Source organism: Argiope bruennichi, chromosome 9, assembly GCF_947563725.1.
Source record: "Argiope bruennichi chromosome 9, qqArgBrue1.1, whole genome shotgun sequence".
NCBI lineage: Eukaryota > Metazoa > Arthropoda > Arachnida > Araneae > Araneidae > Argiope > Argiope bruennichi.
This window is the reverse complement of record NC_079159.1, coordinates 40,572,820-40,591,738: the sequence shown is the minus strand read 5'-3', so window position 1 is coordinate 40,591,738 and position 18,919 is coordinate 40,572,820. Positions and strand designations below refer to the sequence as shown.

General features: G+C 24.1%; 2 protein-coding genes across 2 annotated transcripts in view; both read left to right on the top strand.

The window, feature by feature from the left end:
• LOC129984932 (myopalladin-like) overlaps positions 1-6,212 on the top strand; it is a 66,813-nt gene extending 60,601 nt beyond the window's left edge. The window contains exons 5-8 of the mRNA XM_056094879.1: positions 3,779-3,920; positions 4,648-4,783; positions 5,425-5,609; positions 6,196-6,212. Of these exons, the coding sequence (XP_055950854.1) occupies positions 3,779-3,920; positions 4,648-4,783; positions 5,425-5,609; positions 6,196-6,212 (480 nt within the window). The remainder of the gene's footprint in view (positions 1-3,778; positions 3,921-4,647; positions 4,784-5,424; positions 5,610-6,195) is intronic.
• A 451-nt stretch (positions 6,213-6,663) lies between these two features.
• The window catches only part of LOC129983632 (twitchin-like), a 124,233-nt gene continuing 111,977 nt past the window's right edge, over positions 6,664-18,919 (top strand). Inside the window, exons 1-13 of the mRNA XM_056093167.1 lie at positions 6,664-6,839; positions 7,557-7,647; positions 7,756-7,979; positions 8,677-8,767; positions 9,244-9,464; positions 9,733-9,823; positions 10,288-10,584; positions 10,904-10,925; positions 12,194-12,242; positions 12,331-12,407; positions 13,371-13,537; positions 13,910-14,121; positions 14,708-14,869. Of these exons, the coding sequence (XP_055949142.1) occupies positions 6,813-6,839; positions 7,557-7,647; positions 7,756-7,979; positions 8,677-8,767; positions 9,244-9,464; positions 9,733-9,823; positions 10,288-10,584; positions 10,904-10,925; positions 12,194-12,242; positions 12,331-12,407; positions 13,371-13,537; positions 13,910-14,121; positions 14,708-14,869 (1,731 nt within the window). The 5' untranslated portion in view covers positions 6,664-6,812. The remainder of the gene's footprint in view (positions 6,840-7,556; positions 7,648-7,755; positions 7,980-8,676; positions 8,768-9,243; positions 9,465-9,732; positions 9,824-10,287; positions 10,585-10,903; positions 10,926-12,193; positions 12,243-12,330; positions 12,408-13,370; positions 13,538-13,909; positions 14,122-14,707; positions 14,870-18,919) is intronic.

Below are 18,919 nucleotides of genomic sequence, written 5' to 3'. Positions count from 1 at the left end.
CCAATTAATCCTTCTAATTGAAGGAACATGTGTACCAAAACTTTTTTTCAATTATTTCAAAGAGTGTGTAATTGTGTAAGATTGAAACAAACAAATGGACATTTAGCTTTATGAATACAGATTGCAAAACGAGCTTCTTATTATACACTTTTAAAAATAAACTGAGAATCATACTTTCCATTTGGCCTATAGTGAGATTTGGCTCAAAATAACCACTTGTATCTACAAGTCTAATTAAAACTTTGAAAGCGAGTACCCTTTGAATCATTCACCAACATTATGCTGTTTTTAGACGAATGACTTCTCGTGGTGTCATCTAACGGCATTGAATTGAAGGAAAAAAAGTTAGCAAAGATTCATTTATTGAATTTGAAAAGACACAAAACTCTCTAAATGCAGATAATTTGTTTTTATGCATAAAGACAACTTTTAGTATTTTTTAAATTTCTTTCAAGTGAAATTTTTGCCGCGAAAAGCTGTAATTACCCATTATTCCTAAAAGGCCTGCCAAGGAAGAGCTATACATAATTTATTTTTTAATAAGGCAAATTTTTCTCTTAAAATAATTTATTTTGAAAACGGTATTGAAAACTTCTAAAATATTTAACGTTCGTGAGAAGACTTTCTGTAGGGATGACGAAAATTTTACGAGCGGTTATTACGCAACCAATATCAAAAGGTCACAAATACCAGTGATCAATACTTTTCAAAGAGGGGTGTGATTCAAATCCTTGAGACGATCTTACTGGTTACGATTATAGGTCACAATAGAAAGTAATAATCGATACGATCTGCCCTATGGAAGGTCCCGAACAAGAGTTCAATCATGCATAGCGAATCCACTGAAGTGAACGGACCGGTTCTTCTTGGAATTATCGTATTGTGGTGAATAGCATACAAGCCAGTGAACAGCTCTGCTACACGAGTATTTGTTTTGATATCATGGTTAAGTTACTGGATTGCGAACAATAAGATCCCAGGTTCTATCCTCGAGCATCACATATCGCTGAAGTATAATTGCAATTTATCGCAGTAGAGATGCATAATCCACGTTTTTTTAATAACAAATAATATTGCTATTGTTATTTTTAAATATACGTTCCAAATATCTGTTATTTCAATCATATTATTAATTAAAAATTATTACTTAATATTAAATATAAAATTTATTAATTGTAATTAATATTTAATTAGCTAATTTAAGTAACGTGTGATTGAATTAATTTATCTGTTTCAGCTTACTTCTTAAATTTTATTTTTTTGTCTCAAAACTATTTATTTATTAGAGTGAACCATTTTCTGGAAAAGGTGAGTTAAAAATATATGCAATTTCTTTAAAATGTTTACTTTAGTCCTATATTCTACCAATAGATGGCGCCAGTAGTAAACAGAATACATGTAATCAAAGTCAATCATGTCACGAGCAATTAAAAATGATCTGTATGGAATAGTGCATCATCAAATACGAATATTGGCCACTCCCGTAAAGTGGAGCGGTGACTTCGCACTTTCCAGTGAAGCCTTGCACTTTCCGGTGAAATTACCACTCCGATAAATTTCAGTGATATGCAATTCAATGATACGATACGATAATTCCATTAACCGGTCCGTTCACTTTTCAATCCAATCACAGATTTCTTTCGAGAGCTTCCATTGGACAGATCGTATCGATTGTTACTTTCTATCGTGATCCAAAACCTGTAATCGAAATATCACCAGTAAGATAGTATCAAGGATTTGCATCACACCCCTCTTTGAAAAGTATTGATCACTTGTATTTATGACTTTTTGATATTGGTTACGTAATAACCGCTCTTAAAATATTCATCATCCCTATATCGCAGCGGTGACTTCACTGGAAAGTGCGAAGTCACCGCTCCACTTCATGGGAATGACCTTGACTTTCTGATATTTGCATTTGACGATGCACTATTCCGTAAGATCATTATTAGTTGCTTGTGACATGACTTTGATTGCATATATTCTGTTTACTATTGGCGCCATCTATTGGTTAGAATACAGAACTAAAATAGAATACAGAACTAGAATACAGAACTAAAATTAAATATATATGTCATTTTAAAGAAATGACATATATATTTAATTCAAATTTTTCAGAAAATGGTTTACTCCAATCAAGAAATTAAATAAATAGTTTTGAAAAAAATCAAATTTAAGAAGTAAGCTGAAATAGATAAATTAATTCAATCACACGTTACTTAAATTAGTCAATTAAGAATTAATTAGAATTAAAAAAAATTATATTTAATACTAATTAATAATTTTAAATTAATAACATGATTAAAATAACAGATATTTGGAACAAATATTTAATTATTTGTTATTCAAAAAATCATGGAATATGCATCTCTACTTTCAAGCTTAAAGCCAGAATTTTATAATGCGATTTTGTGGAATGATAAAATAAAAAATAATTAATTTAAACTTTAGTGGAATTTGTTATGAAATTTTAAAATATATTCATAATTTATTTCACAATTCATAATTTATCTTTTGGTTAGCATTTGCATGTGGAAACATGTTAATATTATTTTTTTATTATCGAATCTCCCATCGCTCTGGAAGGGGAAAATTTCAAGGAAACGAAACCTCCAGTGTCGATTTAACTGTAACTATGTCTGGAAGTAAGAAATCAATTTTGTAAATAAACAGAGTTTCTACCCGGGATATTTAAAACATCATCTTGTAGTAAGCTGTCATTCTTCAAACAATTTAATTTTTCATTACTGCATTTTTTTTCGATATTTACCAATTCTATTTATTTCTGATTGCAAAAAAATAGGAGAAATATTGTTAACAAGCGTAACTATCGTTTCTTATTCAATAAAATTAAAAAATAAATAAATCTGGAAATTATATTTTGATACCATTTGTTTGTTCAATTTATTTAATTTACAGATACTTTGATGTTTAAATATACAATGAATTAAAGTGACTGTAAATCATTGATGGAAATAATCAAAGGCATAAAGAAACGATAAAAAGCTAATTTTTGACATAATACTCATATTGAAATGATAAAAAACAATTTTTCTTCTATTATGTGTTAAAATAAAAAACATCATGTGTAATATTTTAAGGAAACTCTAAAAAAAGAATATTATAGCATTCCACTATTACATTAAAAAAATTCTCTGTTTTTTAAAAAAGTTAGTTCACTAATACTATCAGTTACTTGAGGCAAAATACAAATGTTTTATATATATATATATATATATATATATATATATATATATATATATATATATATATATATATATATATATAAAATAGTATCTGTATTGTATCTGATCCCTGTATTCTTTAAAATTTTTCCTTGATGTAAAGAAAATTACTATATAGGTTATAGAGACAGTCATTTTTAACAAATAGGGATAGATATTTGTATACCATTGCATATATATCTATGCATTAAATGTGTATCAAAAATTTAATTAAACGAACTTTCATGTGTTTGAAAATTAAATTGTAATTCTTATTACTCATATATGTGCATGTGTAATGATTTCAGGGATATTTTTTTAAAAATAAGTTTACTATAGAATTATTACATTATTTAAATTGTTTCTATTATTATCATAAAAGACATGTCATCATAAGGTTTTTCAGATCTTTTGATTTGTCTTGTAAGAAATGTTTAGTTATTTAGATGGAAAAAAATTTGAATTTTAATGCAAAATAGAAGTGATTGTATATCAAATTTTTCTTTTTATGTCTTATGTTGAGAATTTCCTTGCATGAAATTTTCTTTTAACAGGTTAAGCTTGATAAAGATGGAAATGCATATTTTTCTACATTAACAATTGATGATGTTACTATTGAAGATGCAGGGAAGTACAAAGTCACTGCCAAAAATGAGCTTGGTGAAAGTCATGCTACAATCAGTCTCAACTTTGATAGTAAATATTTTTATTATATTGATTTTTTAAATAGTTTGTGCTATAAATTTCTCCTGTTTACAAGCTTAAATTTTTTGCCAATTATAATGAAATATGTTTTAGATTTTCTTTGTTGCCTCTCTTTCTTGCATAGCCCTTTAAATTGTTAAAGTTGTAAATTATATATATGATTATGAAACATTTAACTATTTTTTATTTAATAATAATTTTATATATGCAGAATATCTTACGAAAATTTTAAAATATTAGTTAATAATTTTAGATTATTTAAATGCATTTAAATAAGTATTTCCAATTTTCAAATTCTATTAAAAATTTTTCTATCAATGAAATCTGGATTAACTCTTATACAATTAATATTAAGTGATGAAAAATCTAAAAATGTTATTAATTTACAGAAAATTTCACCCTATGTCCATACAATAAATTATCATTTAATTTGTGAATTAAAAAAGTTTTGAATTAGTTCAGTTTTATATATATATATACTTTGTCATTCAAAAGCTCTAGAAAATATGAATGAAAGAAAACAATATTAAAGATGTACTTGCATAAAATATGTAACCTCTAAAAATAAATTTCTCTCTAAAAATCTTTAAACATTATAAATTTAAATAAGTCTTGTGCTAATAGTTCTAACAAAATATGATTTTTAAAAGATTTTAACATTAGCTTCATATGTCTATTTTGACTTACATTTTCTCTTTTAATTTGCAATTTTTTTTAGGTGAAGATGAAGGCATTCCAAGTGAAGGGACCAGACCTTTATTCACAGAGAAACCTATCATCAAAGGTGCCGATAACTTTAAAAAGGTTGCCTTTGAATGTCGGTTAGTGGCAGATCCTAAGCCAACAATACAATGGTATGAATTTATTCGTTTTGCATATTCCAAATAAATAAATAATAATAATAACAATAATAAATAAAAATAAATAACATCATGTAATTTTAGTAATATTCTATATTTTGAATTTAAATTAAGTTTGTATTATAAGGTATTTAAATGTTTGATTTATCTTATTTTCCAGTTTATTGCTACCCTCTTTGATTTTCATTAATTTAACTCTATAGCATTTTATTCTTCGTTCTTATTTTCTTTTCCAAGAAGTAAAATTAATTATTATTAATATAAACAAACATTTAATGTAAATATATGTGTTAAATTGTAATATTTCATGTATAAGTTTTTATATATGAAAAATAAGTCTTTTTTTTCATACAACATTATTTTTCTTTATATGTCTCTCCCCCCCCCCCTTTCAAATAAGATCCAATTCTATTATTTTGAAAATCCAATTTGTCATTCATGAAATTTCTTTTACAATTCTGTAAATTACTAATTTGTGCAAATATTTTATATTTCAAAACAATCTATTGAATATAGAATGCTTCAGTTGAGAATAATGCAGCTTTGTTGCTTGTAACGTAAATGCTATTCATGCATTTATGCAAAATTTAACTAGATTCAAAACTTATTTTTTTCTTGTATGTAATGATATTTAGGTACCACAATGGCAAACCTATTTCTGATGGTGGAAGATATAAATATGGCCTTATTTCTGATAAACATAATCATGTTGTGTCATTAGAAGTTCAAAATGTTGTTGCTGAAGATGGTGGAGAGTACAAAGCTGTTGCCACTAATAAACATGGTGATGGTCATGCAAATATTACACTGAACTTTGAAAGTAAATATCATATTTAATATTCTTTTCTTTATGAGGAAGTTATTAATATAGAAAAGTAAACAAAATGCAAGTTTAATTTTTGTTATTCATAGTGATGCTATGATATCAAAAGAAAAAAAAAAGTCCTATATATGAATTATAATAGAAGTATTAGATTATTTATAGTACATTATAAAAATATTTAAATTTAATTAAAGCAATAAAGCTTTAGTTTTTCTTTTTATTTTGAAGATCTTCAAAAATTTATCACTTAATTTTTTTTATATTGAAATTACAATAAAAAAGCAGATTACTTTGGTGATACTAAATGGCATCACAAGCTTAAAAAGGGATTTTAAAAATTCTTTTGTGGGTAATTAAATTTTAAATTAGTACCAATTAAATTAAAAATATTTCATTTTTTTTCCATTCTGAAGATTATTTTTTTTAATTCATTATTTATTTTACTTGTACTGCTTATAAAATTATATACTTTTGAGATATTATTTTAAAATTCTAAGATAAGAATTATAGTATCTTTATTTTAAATATAAACATGTCCAATTTCATATTATACTTATGTGTCTTTTTTTTTCTTTCTTTTCAGATGACAAACCTCAGTAAGTTGAAATTTTATTGGTTTCAATAAGTATGTCTTTATTATGTTAATCTTTTACCAAACAATACTTTTACTTTTACAATACCAAACATTAAAATAATTTCAAAAAGCTTTAGCTAATTCTTTGATAAGGACATAAGGAATAAACTCATTTTAGTGATCATTGATGTTGTCAAACTTAAAAAAATTAAAAAAAAAAAAAAAATTAGTTATGCTAAGATGGTAGACGGGACAGGAAATTTATTTTTATAGTTTTTATTATAATTTAATAATATAGTTTTTAAATAATAGTATAATATAGATAAATATAGTACAATATTTAATAGTATAATATAGTTTTTATTATAATTTATAATTTTTATTATAATTTGGTTTAAAATCTTTTCTTTTGTAATGTTAAATTCTATATTTTTTTTGTCAGAATTCCAAAAGGCAAAACTCCTAGGTTTCCAAAGAAACCTACTATCCTTCAAGAAGGAGATTCTTTAATTTTACAGTGTATTTTAGAAGCAGATCCTTTACCAGAAATAACCTGGTATCATGGAACAAAAAAGATTACAGATGGTAAAAGGCATATAATTAAACAGAAAAGTCAAGGAAATGATATGTATCTCCTGACACTAGAAATACAGGTTAGCCATTTTTTAATTTAGCCTTTATTATTTTATTTTTCTGTTTGAGTTTTGCAAGATGCTTTTCAAAATTTCTTTGTGTAAATGGATTTCCAGTTTAAGTGCAATTTTTTTTTGTTTTTTGTTTTATCTGTACTTTTTTTAAAAGTTAATTTATTGAGAAAAAAAAGTGAATTTGATTTGTTAAATTTTTGATGAATATAACAGAATCATATTTTTCACAATCTCTTTGTGATTGTACATATTACAAAAATCACTGTAATTGAGATGATATGATTGACTATTTGCTTTTATCATAATTTGAAGTAGACTGAATCTTTTAAAAACATAATGTTAAATGAAAGTAAATGATTTAACTGAATGATAACCTATCAGAAAATCTTACTACATTATAATATGCATACCTGTATTTTCGGATTGGTTTTTGATTTGTAGTGCATAATAAAAATGTAATTTTGCCAATTTCGGTCCACAATTTTTATTTAAATATCTTTTTTTTAAATTTAAATAAAGGTGATTTCAGATTGAATTTTTTTTTATGAATATTTTATAAATTTTGATCATGAGGTTAATTTTTTACTTTTATATGAATTTAAGTGACTGAATGTTATTTTAAAAACTGAAACTTTAGAATTTTGTTTTGAAATATACAGGCAATTTGAAATGAAGTATAAAAGCAATTTTAAATTGTCATTGACTTTCTTTACTATTGGATAGGATCCAGTTACGGAAGATGGTGGAAACTATCGATGCAATGCTATAAATGATCTGGGAGAAAGTAATGCAAACATTGCTCTTAATTTCCAAGGTAATACAATTTATTTCCCTCTTTCAATTACATTTTTTTTCTATATTTTGATTTTCCAGTTCTCTCTTAAATGTTGTTTTTGGTGTTGATAAGATATATTGTTTTAAGGTGGTGATAAGACTGAAGGTTTGGCCCCAGAATTCTTGGAAAAACCAAGAATCATTCCAAAGGAGGGTGGAAAGCTGATTATAATGCAATGCAAAGTAAAAGCTCAACCTGCACCTAAAATTACATGGTACCAGGGAACTAAAGTTGTAAAAGAAACCAATAGAGTACAAGCAAAAGTAGTTGAAGGTGCTGGTGATGAATTTACTGTATCATTGGAAGTCAGAGTAAGTAATGAAAAAGCATTAAAAATAACAAAATTGCCGAATTAAAAAAAAGTTATAAGAACTATTTATTTAACAATTTGTTGAGACAACAAATATTAAGTTTTTTTCTAAATAACTTCTGTCTTTCTGATATATTTTTACAAATGTTCATTACATGTCAATGAATTTATTAAATGTTTGTCTTCATTGGGAATTTTAGAAGTAATATATAGTTTATGAAATTAATTATAATAATATCTTATATTTTTCTTATGTTTTGTTTGTTATGTTCACCTATTATTATAAATAGAAAATATCTTTATTTGTCACACAATCCCTATAAATTTAGACTGTTTTATAAAATAACTAATATTTTAAGACAGTTGTAGTTAACTTATCAACATTTATTGCTAATTATTATCAATTTTTTTTTTTTTATCAACTGCAGTTTTAAATATTAATTTGTTTTAAGTTTTTTGATAAAACTGCTGTACAAATGAAATAAAGTGATTTTTTTGAGTGAAATATAATTGTACTTTTAAATTATATATTGTGTTAAGATTTTTAAAAATTTTAGCAGATAAGTAATTGAATGTGGTGTTTTTATTCTTGAAAATTCTACCAATGTTAAAATTTAATAGCTGCTTCAAAAGGCCATTTATAATTTAAATTTTGATTATTGATCTATGCTTTAACTATTTTTTTTTTTTTTAAATAGGATCCGTCAAAAGACGATGGTGGAGCTTATAAATGCCATATGATAAATGAACATGGTGAATTGAATGCCAATTTAAATCTTGATATCCAAGGTAATTTCTGTTATTCAAATATTTGTTTTTGTTATCTGTAAAATGAATCCAAAAGCATAATTCCAAAATATTGCAAATATAAATTATATTTATGTATAAATGAAAGTTTGTGGTATGTTTATTTGTTTTAGATTGTTGATGTTAAAATTCTCAATGTAATATATTAGGTTTATTCAATAGCATTTAAAATATTTTCCTGATGTAACTCCTTGATATACTTGAATTATTTCTATTCTTTTTATTTATATGTAGTGGAGAAAAATATATTATTTGTTGAATAGCAGTTATTTCTAGTTGATATTAAAGATGAATATTTCAAGAAATCTAATTTTTTTTTGTTTATTTTTAGTAAAAAACAATGAATTAAGGATTTATTCATTTTAATTGTTTTGTTTCTTTTTTAATTTCTAAGTTTTTTTTCAAAGTAAATGCTTTTCCATGAATAATTCTTTTCTTTTTTGCTATGCAAATTTTAGCTGAGAAACCACCTGCAGGCGAAGCTCCAACTTTTGTTGAAAAACCAAAAATTACCCCTGAAGATGGAGGAAATCGTATTATAATGGAATGTAAAGTAAGAGCAAGTCCTAAACCAGATATAAAATGGTCTTGTGATGGTGCAGAAGTCAAAGAAAGCACTCGTATCAAACAAACTATCAAACAGGATAAAGATGTTTATCATATTAAACTGGAATTAAGGGTTTGTATTATACATATATTTTTTAATTCTATTTTTGTAATATAAAAATTAATATATACAATGCATTTTCCATGTAAAAAACAAAAAAATTGAATGTATTTTGAAATAGTTTTTGTATCATTTTTCTGTGGTATTTTAATTTTTATGTTAAATTAACTCATTTTAAAATTTTTATGATTTAGTGAATTTAGTGTTCACTTAAATATTTATTATTATAAAAATATTTTTTATGTGCAAATTATATTTAAATTTATTTTCTTTTATACAGAACTTAGAATTTACTGATGCTGGCTTATATAAATGCAATGTTAAAAATGTGCATGGTGAAAGCAATGCAAACCTCACTCTAAATATTGAATGTAAGTAATCTTTTCAAGGTTTTTTTTTGTGTGTGTTTGTGTGTTGTGATGTAAATATAATTGTTGAGTCATTGTAGTATTATAAAATCATTCATATTTTTCTTAAGACCTGATAAACATTTGCTCTTTATCTATTATGTTTAAAAATATTTGATGTAAATTTTGATTTTACTATCTACTAAAACTAATTTTTGCCCTCTTATACTTAAATTTTACTTTTATTATATTATACTTACATTTTAAATTGTTAAACTTAACTATTTTTCATTTAATTTTTAGGAAATCTTGGTTTTTTTTCCCAACTCATTTTATGGGTTTTTTAAAAAAATTCTTTACACAAAATTATATCTTGGAAAATTGGAGGAATTATTGCTTATCCATTATCTATGATATTAAAAAAAATCAATCATTTATGAATTGAGTTTGAAACATTGTTCTGACTTCATTGATTCCTTTTATTATAGTGGCTCCAGTGATCAAAGAAAAGCCTAAAATTATTCGAAAGGAAATACATAAGAAAGTTGTTATTGAATGCAGAGTTGCTTCAGTTGCAAAACCAAAATGTACCTGGTTTAAAGAGAGCTCTACAATTAAGGAGAGTACTAAGCACACGGTTCGAATTACTGAAATCAGCAAAGGTGAATTTGCTGTTGCATTGGAAATTGACAAGCCTACTGGAGAAGATAAAGGAAACTACAAAATGGTTGCTAAAAATGAAAAAGGAGAAATCACTTCAACAGCTGTACAAGTTGATATAGAAGGTTTGTGTCTTTCATTTTTATTGTAAATATAAATGAATTGCATCAAAATTTATTATTTTTCTGAAAATGCTTCTGACTGATTACTAACATTTGTTTTTATTCATTAAATAAAATTTTGATAAAGATATTTTTTAATAAAAATTTTGTATTGGAAAAAAAATTGCTTAATTTCTCTGTCATCTAGAAGGTAAACTTCTCATGTTCTTTAATCTAAAAAATTTCCAGAAACTTATAGAACTTCTAAAACATTTACTGTTGGAATTATATTGCATTAAAAATTTTATTTGATAATCATGTTTGTATTATTTTTCTTTTACAGAAGAGAAAAAAGAAGAGAAAAAGTAAGTAGCCCCCCCTTTTTTTTTATTCATTTTATACTAAATCATAAAAAATAAAATGTATTGCAAATATGATGTATATATGTATTGTAAATATGTCTATCTTGATTTTTAAATATTTTTCTATAATTCTATTGATGTTTTAATATGTTGTATAATTTCTATTGAATCTTATTTTCATAAAGAAATCAGTGTGCTTGAATAAGTGAAAATGCATTCTGCCCATTTGAATTAAAATGTAATACACAAAGTAATCATATTCTTTATTGCAAATTCTTCTTTGGAAAATATTTTTACTCACAGAATATTTCAAATGAATAATAATTAAAAATGGGAATTGAATATGAGATTTTAAATATGTTCAAAATAAATGCATTTATTCTCTGCATTTTAAGTGAAATATGATGTAAGAAAGGGCCTAATGAAATAGAATTAATAGGTTAAAAAATGTTTAGTTATTTTGAATTATTATGTTTTTTTTTTAAATTTTAGTTTAATTTGATATAAAATATGGTTTTTCAGTTAAAAAATAATAGTTAGAATTTGAAGGTCTAAAAATCTTATGAATATTTTTTCATATTATTAATCATAACGAACATTTCTGATTCCCAAGATGCCTTACTCAATTTTCTTCACTCTCCCCATTCTTCCTTTCTATAAACTGAATTTCTTATTTTATAAAATAAAAAAAGAGATCCTTTTTCCATTTGTAGATATTTCAGTGCATATTACATTTTTCTTTAAAATTTATTTCCTGGTTTGTGTACTATTATTTTTTAATGATCTTTCATAGTTACATTTGGAGAGTTTTTTTAAACACAATTCTTAGGACTTATTTTGTTTTTGTTTTGCAAAATATTTTACTAAAATATTTCCAACATCTGAGTCAGTTCCAAATGATTTTTTTTTCTATCATGTTTGTTTTCTTCCTTTTGTTCTTTCTCTTTGCTTTTTTTTTTTTACAGGCACTTTAAAAACATTCTTAGAAACCTTTGTAAATTTAAATATTTGTTTAAAAGTTTAAAAATGTATCCGAGTTTTACATTAATATAGTTAGTGCCAACTCAAATAATTGGAATGCAGAAAACTGAAAAATTTTGCATTAGTTGAAAATAATGTTGAAATATTTTTTTAAGTATTATAGATTTATTCCCTGTTTATCTGCACTAGCAATAATTATCATTTTTGTATCTTTAATTTCTTCATTATGCTGTAGTTTCATTGTATAAATAAATAAGCAATTTATTTGGTTATTTATTAAATTTTTGTAGAAAGCCAGCTGGAGAAAAACCAAAAGTTGTGCAAGAATTGAAGTCAATTGTGAGTAATTAATTTTGAATACATTTTCTGTTTGTATTTCCTGAATTCAAAATTTACTCTCTTGTTTTATTCAATTTTGTTATTACAGACAGTAGAAGAGGGAAAAAGTGCAGAATTCATTTGCAAAATTGAATCCAAAAGTAAAACAACTGTTACTTGGTACAAGTGAGTGAATTCTATATACTAAAAAAGAATGAACATATCTTTAATTAAATTGTTGATGTAAATGTAAGATAATTTAATTTGATTCAGACATCAAAAAATTATAGTATATTTTCATATTTCCCAATCATTTATTATCTTATTATTTAGAATAAGGTTTTTGTTATTAAAAATTTTGTTTGCCAATAATTTATGAATATTTTAGTAATGCTATGATTTGCGTTATATTAATAGGCATTAAAAATATTTTAATTTATTTCTGTAAAGTGATTTAGAATTATTTGTATCATTTTTTATTAATATTTTCTTCTGTTTTACTATCAATCTAAAAGTGTTTATTTTTATCATAATTTTTTATATCTTTAATATATTTCTTTAGCTTTTAAAATTTTATTTTGTAAGCATGAGAATATGCATGGTATATTTGTTATGCTTTTTTATTCTATATTATGCTTATAAAAATATAATTTTTCATTGTTTTGCATTTCATTAATTTTTATTAAAACACTAGTTATATATTTAAATGGATTTTATTGAAGTGTATAATAGTTGTTAAAAATAAAGGAAATAATTGGGATTTTATGAAATTTGAAACATTAGATACATTGAAATTTGTGATGCAATTGGTTAAGAAATTAAAGTATGTGATACTATGTATTTCATTTTAGTATTTTGAAGAAAATATTGAATAATGTTAATGAATTCTGATTCTGAACAAAGCTGAGCATTACTTTAAACAATGTGATATTATAAAGGTGGCTCCTTACTGATATCTATTTTAAATTTTATAATTTTGTTGAATATTATTCCAAAAGTTTTATTAAGACTCTTTATTACTTTTATGAGCCATTTAAATCACTATTAATTACATTTTCCACTTACGTTTTATTCATATTTGTACATTGATATGAATGAATTATTTTGCATTAATTAAATTATCCATATTTTTCTTAATGTTTTTTTCAGAGGGACTCAGATTATCAAAGAATCAAAGGAATTTAAAATGAGTTTTGATAGTACGACTGCCTCTTTGACCATTTCTCAGACAACAACTTCTTCATCTGGTAGCTACAAAGTTGAGTTTACCAATGAATTTGGTAAAGCAGAAAGTTCAGCTCAACTGACAGTTCAAGGTAAATTAAATTTTTTAAGCATATTTCATTATTTAGTATAAAAAAATATTTTTTTCTACGCCTATTTATTGAATATTCTTGAAAATTCTTATATTTAATTGCATTAAGTGTAAGTATGATTGCAAACTAATGATATGATACTTTATCTTACATTATAAGGAAATTTGAAAAAAGCAAAGCTTCACTGTGTTTTCAACAATTAAATGACATTTTTTCAATAATTTTCTCAATAGATTTTTAATATGTTTTGTATACTTTGTAATTACTTAATTAGAAAATCCAATTTCATAGTAATTTTGATTTAATAAACCAAAGGCAAGTTATTTCACATTGATACATTATACTTATTTTTAATTTTTCATATTCTGACAGAGAAGAAAAAAGTTGAAGAAAAGAAAGAGGAAAAGAAAGAAGAAAAGAAGGTAGAGAAAAAGGAAGAAAAGAAAGAAGTAAAGGTGGAGAAAAAAGAAGTAAAAGTGGAAAAGAAGGAAGAGAAGAAGGAGTTGAAAGTAGAAAAGAAGGAAACAAAAATAGAAAAGAAAGAGACAAAAGTGGAAAAGAAAGAAACAAAAGTGGAAAAGAAGGTAAATACATTCATTTAAAAAAATTAATAATTGAAAACTTTTTTTTTTATGTGCATTCTTATTTTGTGATTGATTATTATTTTTTCACGAATGTATTTGAACTGAGAGAAACTATAGTTGCCAATAATTAATGAATTTTTTTCAAGAATTTTCATTTGTATTTCAAAGATATTTGTATGTAAAGGATTCATGTTTATTTTTTTTTATTTTTGTCTTTGTAAAAAACAATCAAATTCGTAATTTTGGTATTATAATTTTTAGTTGAATTTCAATTTCAATTTATTAATTTTAATGTATCCAAGAAGTCTGAAACAGAATTTTAATTATTGCAAAAATATTTTTGTAAAAAAATCCAGATTTTTTTTTCTTGTGGTAGTAGTCATATTCATTATGTTTCGTGTATTTTAGTCACTTATTACAAAACTTGCTGCATTGTTGTATGGTGACACAAAAGATTCTAAAATGTTCATTATTTTACAGAAAACTTTATTTAAACAATTCATGTTCCTACATAGTTCATTTTCCTATAAAGATAATTATTTTTTAAAGAAATGAATAGCTTTATTTTTTGTTATTTTTTTAAAAGGAGGAAAAGAAAACATCAAAGGTTGAAGAAAAGAAGATTGCTGCTGTTCCTCAAATTTCTGTTGAGGAGACGAAAGAAGCACCTAAAGGAAAAGGCCCTCAAGTACCCGTTTTAATCAAAGAACCATCTCCCGAACCTGGATCTCGAAAGGCATCTACAGATGTAAGTGCTATACCAGGCTTTGGCAGTCGTAGAGGTTCTTATGTGGATATTCCGAGTCCTGGTGGCTCAAGACGGGGCTCTATCATTATTGCTGATGAGGTGGGTTGTTTAAGAGTGAGACCTGGTACTTTACATTTCCTAATTATTTTAGACTTTAAAATAATAAGAATACTGAAATAAAAACCATATTTTGTTTTTAAATGTTTGTGAAATGTGTGCTCATTGTTTGTATATAACTTCTTAAAAAGCAATTTAAATAATATTTGGAATTGTTAAAAAACTAAATATAAGCCTTTATAACAGAAGTTTCGATTATAATAATTTTTATTTTTTCGAGCATTCAGTTAACTCTTGAACCTCAGATATTTTGACGGTTTTTAAATATGAAAATTTAAATTAATAAATGCTCAAAAAATGTAATATTCAAAAAGTTTCATTTTTTGGAACTCAACTAACCTTTATATTATATAAGCTAACATGATTATTAACTATATATATATATATATAAGAAATACTTCGATAATTAGTGTAACAGAAGTTCTAAATTTTCATTTATATATATTTATGAAACATTTCTGCATACATCAACTTAATTTTTTGAATTCTTTTATTAATGTTTAAATTTTTATTTTTTAAATAATATCGAAAATGTAACTATATTCAAAACTTTAAATAAAATGCATTCTAAAAATTTTAAAGGAAATAAAGATAATTTTTCTCAATTTTCTTCCTATATTTTAAAAAATATTATCATATAACATGACAACATTTATTTAAATATATATATTTCATGACTGTTAATGTTTTATGTTATAATAATGATAAAATGGTTTCTGATATATGTGATATTGTTTGTGCATTTGGAGATGAATCTATCCCTTAGTTTTATATATTGTGTTAGAATTACAGTAGAAAGTTGTTTTAAATTCATAAGTGTGTTTGTCCATTGTCACTTTTAGATTCGTCTCATTCTATGTTCAGAATCAGAATGTGTCACAATTGTATCATGAAAATGTGTATCCTGATTTACATATTATAATGCAACTTTGAAAGTTGCAAGTATTGTTTCTAACAAATGAGTGTTGGTATACATATACATTTTTTTTTTGGATCATTAATTTTTTAAAATTTTTTTTGCTAATTTATTATGAAAATCGAAAAAGTAGCTATTTTATTTTTGTGTTTCATTATAAATTTATGCAATTTTTAAAATTGTTAAGACATTTTTTTAAATTAATATTTTAGTATTTTATTTTTCTACTTTAAAAAAAAAATTTTTTTATTATAACTATGTGGTATGAATTTTTTGGCTGCTTTTTAATTTTCAGCTTTTTTCTTAATGCTGATTTTTTTTTTTCTCCATTTTATGAATTTTTTATGCAGCTTTGTTATGTGTTTGTGACTAACCAAGTTAAAATGCAACTGCATGTTTGCCTAATATTTCTGTTGTATTGTATTTTTCTTAATTCCTTTCCCCAGAACTAATGTTTTTATTATCAAAATATCTTTCATAATTTATGTTTACATTCAACAGAGAGTTAAGAAATTATTTAAATCAATTTTATATAATTTAATGATAATTTTGACAGTTCAGAGTCATTTTATATTGTAATGTAAGCTTTAAATTTATTTAAAATTTACATTATTTGCATTTAGAAATTATGATCAACATTTTATATTAGTTTTTTGAATACAAAATTTAGCATATTCTTAAAAAATAATAATAGTAAAGTTTTACTGTTGATTCACATTAGTCAATGTAAGGAAAATTTAAAGTGTATTGAGTTGTTATGCTGAATCATATCTTTAAATTTCACGGAATATATTAGAACAATTTATTACAAGAAAAGTTTTAAATAATTACAAAAAATTTTAATTTTTAAAAATTGAGAATTCTATTGATTTTAGCAACTATATTTCCATATTTATCTCCCATCACACATATAACTGTGTATGATATTATTGTTATATTATTGTTTTCATATATGTTATGTATATTAAAACCACTGTGCTAAAACTTGCTTCAAAATATATCATTTCTCCAATTTATTATCGTTGCAATGAATCTGTTATCAATCTAAAATAAGTACCTTATATCTAAATACAAAATATCTAAATACATAAAAATATCTAAATACAAACACTCAACGTATGTATATACTGGAAATAAATATAGTTATATGGGAAAAACATAACTAATACATGGTTTCTTTAATTATTCTGTGAAATTAAATTATTTAAAAAGCATTCGAGATATTTCAAATATGAAAATTAAGGCAATCATAGAAAAATACCCAAAAATATTATAGTTTAGTATGATTTGTTTCATCCAAATTTATTAAACAGGGAATCATAAAACAAATAATTTAAACAAAGCTCAGAAAACATAAGCAATTGCAATAAATGTTCTACAAGTAGTCTCTGAAAGATAATATTTTAAGTAACATTGTCTATGCATCAATGCAGTATGTATTATCTATATTAAGTTCTCTCTGTTTGTATTAGCCCTCCCCCCCCCTTGTGTCTTACTTCTTGTTTATGCATTATTTCTTTATATTTAATCATCTATATATCTTCTGAAAAATTTCTTCATTGCTCTTTTGCATGAATTCTTAAGCTATTCCAGGTCTATCTTCCACAACCTACCTCACTTCATGCATAATCTTAGCATGAATACTTTTATTTTTCTTCTGTATAACATGCCACAGAATATTTAATGTAAGTACTCATTTCTTATTATCAAATGGATTTATATTTCAGACGATATTTTATTACTTAGAAATATAAGTATTGAAGCATATATATTCTATTTATTATTATTATTTCAATATTTAGAAGTGCAAAAACAAACAAACCCGGCCTTAATTGAAAAGTAAATTTTTTTATATATAATTGCAAATCCCTTTAACTTTAAGTATTTAAAAAAATTTTTTATTGATATTTGTTTTACGTTAATGAAATTTTTTCCCTTGTATATAGAAAAATTTTGCTAAACAAAATGAATAATTTAGCATGCTATATTTTTTTTGCATGGGTTTAAATTTTAAATGTGTGCTTTCTAAATCACACAGGCTTTTTTTTAATAAAATATTGAGATGAACGAATGAAGTTTCCATGAAATTCATGAGCTTTATTTTTAAAAATAGTATTTTCCAATTCAATTTTCTTCATCATCTTTTATTCAAAACCATTATTATTACCTTCCAAAGTTACTTATTGCTATAATGTTAATATCAGTTATGTTTGATAATTGAAAGAAAAGTTATTCATTTGAATTTATATAGGTCTTGATTAGAATTTTAAAGAATTCGCTTTTAGTAATGTTTTGTTTTTCTTGGAAATTTCTCTGGTTTTTTTTTTTTTTTTGGTTTTTTTTTTTCAATCTTTTCTAACTTAGGCTGTAATTTATTATAAGAAGAAGAAAGGAAAAAGAGCTGATGCTCAAAATTTATTTTTATGATGAAATATTTTTAATTTGTGATATTAAAATTTGTCAGACATTTAAAATTAGATTTTCTGTCTATTTTAAAGAAAAATGATGGAGCTAAGTTCTTTATCTTAATTCAATTTCTGTATAATTTTTTGTCATTATTTCAACTCTTCAAAAAATGAATGATTCCAAATGCCTATTCCTATAAAGAACAGCAAGTGTTCATGCAAAAATATAAAACGAAATCTTTCCACTATACCTTTGTATTTTGTTAAATATGATAGATTGAATACTTGTGACTTGAACTTTATTCATTAAATTCCCTGAAATGTATTTAGAGGACAAAGAACTTTTTCTTAAAATTGTTGAGAAAAATCTGGACATATATTCACTACAAACTGCATTTGAACCTATTTTGTTCAAAGAAATATGCTTAATAGGCACCAGTTAAGCAAAATTCTTATTTGTAAATCAATCCATTCAAGATATAAGCCATCATTAAGGTTTTTGAGAGATACAGCTAACCTCTTATTTTGAAAGAGGAACTACAGTATTTTGAGATCCCTGAATTCCAGGAGTCTTAGGAAACAGTTTCTTATTTTCAGATATGTTTATTAATA